The sequence below is a fragment of the Arachis duranensis genome, chromosome 9 (assembly GCF_000817695.3).
Source record: "Arachis duranensis cultivar V14167 chromosome 9, aradu.V14167.gnm2.J7QH, whole genome shotgun sequence".
Lineage (NCBI taxonomy): Eukaryota > Viridiplantae > Streptophyta > Magnoliopsida > Fabales > Fabaceae > Arachis > Arachis duranensis.
The window spans coordinates 109,016,009-109,019,254 of record NC_029780.3 but is presented as its reverse complement, the minus strand read 5'-3'; the positions used below and the strand labels follow the sequence as shown (position 1 = coordinate 109,019,254).

Below are 3,246 nucleotides of genomic sequence, written 5' to 3'. Positions count from 1 at the left end.
CAGACAATTCACTAAGCTTTGGATTAGTAAAAGCTTCTAATAAAAAGGAATTCAACCAATTTTCGAAAATTTCTTTTTCATTCTTTTTACAGTCTAAGTCGAGCATTCTTTCTCCTTCCATTTCCTGGATTTTAGGAACGTATTTTGATGGTATTTTTGTATATTTTGAATCTTTATTTATAAATCCTTTTTTAAAAGCATAATTATCAAAACCTGTTTCCCATTTAAATTGAGATTGATTATCCTTAGATGTTCCAGCTTCATTTTTTACTTGTATTGGAATTGCTGGTTCTTCGTCACTTGAATAATCTAGAATGTGTTCTTCATTTTCTATGTTTTCAGAATTTACTAATTCTTCTTCTATTTGAAAACCATGTTCCATAATATTATTTTCTTGAGCCATTTTTAATTGTTTAAAAAGCATTGTAACTTCTTCTAATTTTTCTTCAATATTCATAATTTCAATGGTGGTTTTACTTTTAAGTCTGTTATGTTGATTATATTTTGAAATTTTTCTTCTTTGGGATTCTCTTTTTCCTTATTTCTTTGAAATTTTATAGATAGTAATATTTCTTCAAGCATATCTACTATAGAATTTAATTGTGGGTTAAAAGTATGATGAAGATGTGGGAAATCATTTCCATGGTAGCATTTTTTAGAAATTCCATGTGAAAAGTAAGTTTTTTCAGGTTTTTGAAGTCCTTCAATAAAACTTATAGTAAAATAAAGATTTTGAGAAAAATCATTTTGTATTGATTTTAAGAATTCAGTGTCATTACAATTAACATTGGTTAAAATCATTAATTTTTGATCTATTAGTTTTGATAATTTAATTATTTCTTCTCTTAAATCTTCTAATTTACTTTTTTCCATTAGGTGACGCTTTTCTTTGTGAAGAGTTACGGTTTTAAGTTAAAAGTGTGGTTTTAGAATGTGTGGTTTAGATTTTGCCATGTAGGCACATCTTTAAAACAACATATTTACCATATATTTCTCCTTATTAATATTCACATTAGGAATTTATCTCATTATTTCTGAAAAAAACCTAAAAACAATGTGTATTTCGTGCCAAATTTAAAAATGATTCGATATTGATTTAGTTTGGTGGTCTCAAAAAATGTTTTTGAGCTTTATCCTAAATCCAATTCTAAAAGTTGAGTCATCAATCATCATAATATTTAGGGTTTTTTATTTAAATAAATTATTTGCTCTCCAATTTTACCTGAATTCCCTAAATGGTTTTTTTGAACGTGAATCCCCTAAACCATATAATATATAAATCGTCCTAGACTGGTGTGTTTTAATTAATATATAAATCATTGTACCCTAGGACGATTTATGCATGAATTGCATTGGTGAATAAGGCATAAATCGTCCCACCCTATTGTGTATTAGAAGTTACACATAAATCGTCCTAGGGTAGTATGAGTAATATGTTTTTACCTAAAACACCCTACCCTGGCACGATTTACGTGCTTCTTCCTAACCCTCAACCCCCTAACACGATTTACGTGCAAATCCCAAACCCACAACCCCCTAGAACGATTTATGTGAAAAACATTATCCCTCAATACCCTAGAACAAGTTATGTGTTACTATGATAAGACATGTTAGTGTGGGAGGATTTACGTGTAAAAACACAATACCGATACCATGTAACGATTTATGCGCTGGAAGAGCCTATAAATACAGGAGGACCATCAATGTCGAGCCATATTTTCGCTGAGGGTTGCGGAAAAATGGGTGAGAATGTGTTTTTGTTAGTTCATCATCGGGGAAAGATCGATGAAAACACAAGTGAGGGTGTAACGTTCAGTAGCAAGAAACAGATTGGAGTGTTCATAAATCCATCAACGAGTTTAGATGATTTACAAAATAGCATAATACAAAAGTTAGGTAAGTGCAGTAAAAGGCTTGTGAAGCAGATGTTCTTCAGGATCCCAATCTTACTCAGGCAGGCTTATGTGAAGTTTGGAAAATATGAGATGTTAGGCGATGATGACATTCGCGTTATATTTCACAGTCAATCGAGATTTCCAGATTTGGGAGCTATGGAGTTGTTCGTGAAAATGGCTGATGTGGAGGGTAGCTCTGGTGGATCTGCTCCAAATCCGCCCATAGTCAGGGTAGATGGTGCTTCAAGTGCCGTTCCAAATCGTCACAACGTCACCGCCCACGTTTCATCTCCATCATTTGCAGCCGAAATGGCTGTTCATGCTGAAGACGGGGATTGCTTGGGTGATGTACGAACCTTAAGGGAGGTTGCAGCGGCAATGAGAGAGGGACCGGTATTGGATGGTGCAACTACGTTCATGGAGGTCAGAGATAGGGATCCAGTTGCTGAGGCCATTGGTGATGATGATTCAGATTCGGAACCACCCGTTATCGGTGATGAATCTGACGATGAGGATGACACAAGACCAGTTGCGAGATCGCAAGGCCAAACAAGTTCTCAGACACAACAGTACCCTCCGCACTTCTCTACGTTGGATCTTGAAACGATGAATCAACCAGCATTTCCAGGTCGACAAATGTCAGGTATTCACAGAGACGAGCACGGTATGCATGGGGCAGAGGAGTTTGAGGTCGGGCACCGGTTCCAGAGCAAGGAGGAGGTAGTGTTGATGGTGAAGAATTACAATATCCGCCGTGGTGTTCAGTATAAGGTGTTTGAGTCAGACCAGTTGAAGTCTCTGGACGCCATCGCTCAACAAAGGCACTAATAAGTGGCTCATCCAGCTTAAACCAATAATCATTCAGCCTAGCAACATGCAGCAATCCGGCGCTATCTAGGTAAGGCAATATACGGTCATGCAATATCATCTTTTGTTGCCTACGGATAGTCCGTACACACCTGGTTGGCTGATAACAGAATAACAAGCACAGTCACAACTCAACATCGCACAACAACCAAAAACATGTTTCAGAAATCAACCTCATTCCTAAACAAAACATGACCCTAACCTCTCCTAAACATGTTAACCTTAACGTTTCACAAATTTCTAACACAACAAGCACTTTTTTTTTCCAAAATAATCACATTCTTATAACTAAACACAACAACGACATTGACTATATCAGTGGTAAACCAAATTAACGACTAACCTCTTCGTCGATAAAACCTGCGACGTGCGCGATGCCGTTCAATCGGTACATGTCATTCCTTGCCATCTTGCACCGCCCCCCAAAGCCACCAAATTGGCCTCCAACCGCCGCCAACCCAACCTTCAGAAGCCACCCTCCCCC

The 3,246-nt window shown here is 36.9% G+C and overlaps 1 protein-coding gene across 1 annotated transcript; it reads left to right on the top strand.

The window, feature by feature from the left end:
- Nucleotides 1–1,607: 1,607 nt before the first annotated feature.
- Nucleotides 1,608–2,723, top strand: LOC107466888 (uncharacterized). The gene has a single exon (XM_016085898.1). The coding sequence runs from the start codon at nt 1,608–1,610 to the stop codon at nt 2,721–2,723; it is 1,116 nt and encodes a 371-aa protein (XP_015941384.1).
- The last annotated feature ends 523 nt before the right edge of the window (nt 2,724–3,246 follow it).

Excerpts from the sequence above, each read along its gene's own strand:
- LOC107466888 (XM_016085898.1), top strand. The coding sequence starts at position 1,608 with ATGTTAGTGTGGGAGGATTTACGTGTAAAAACACAATACCGATACCAT.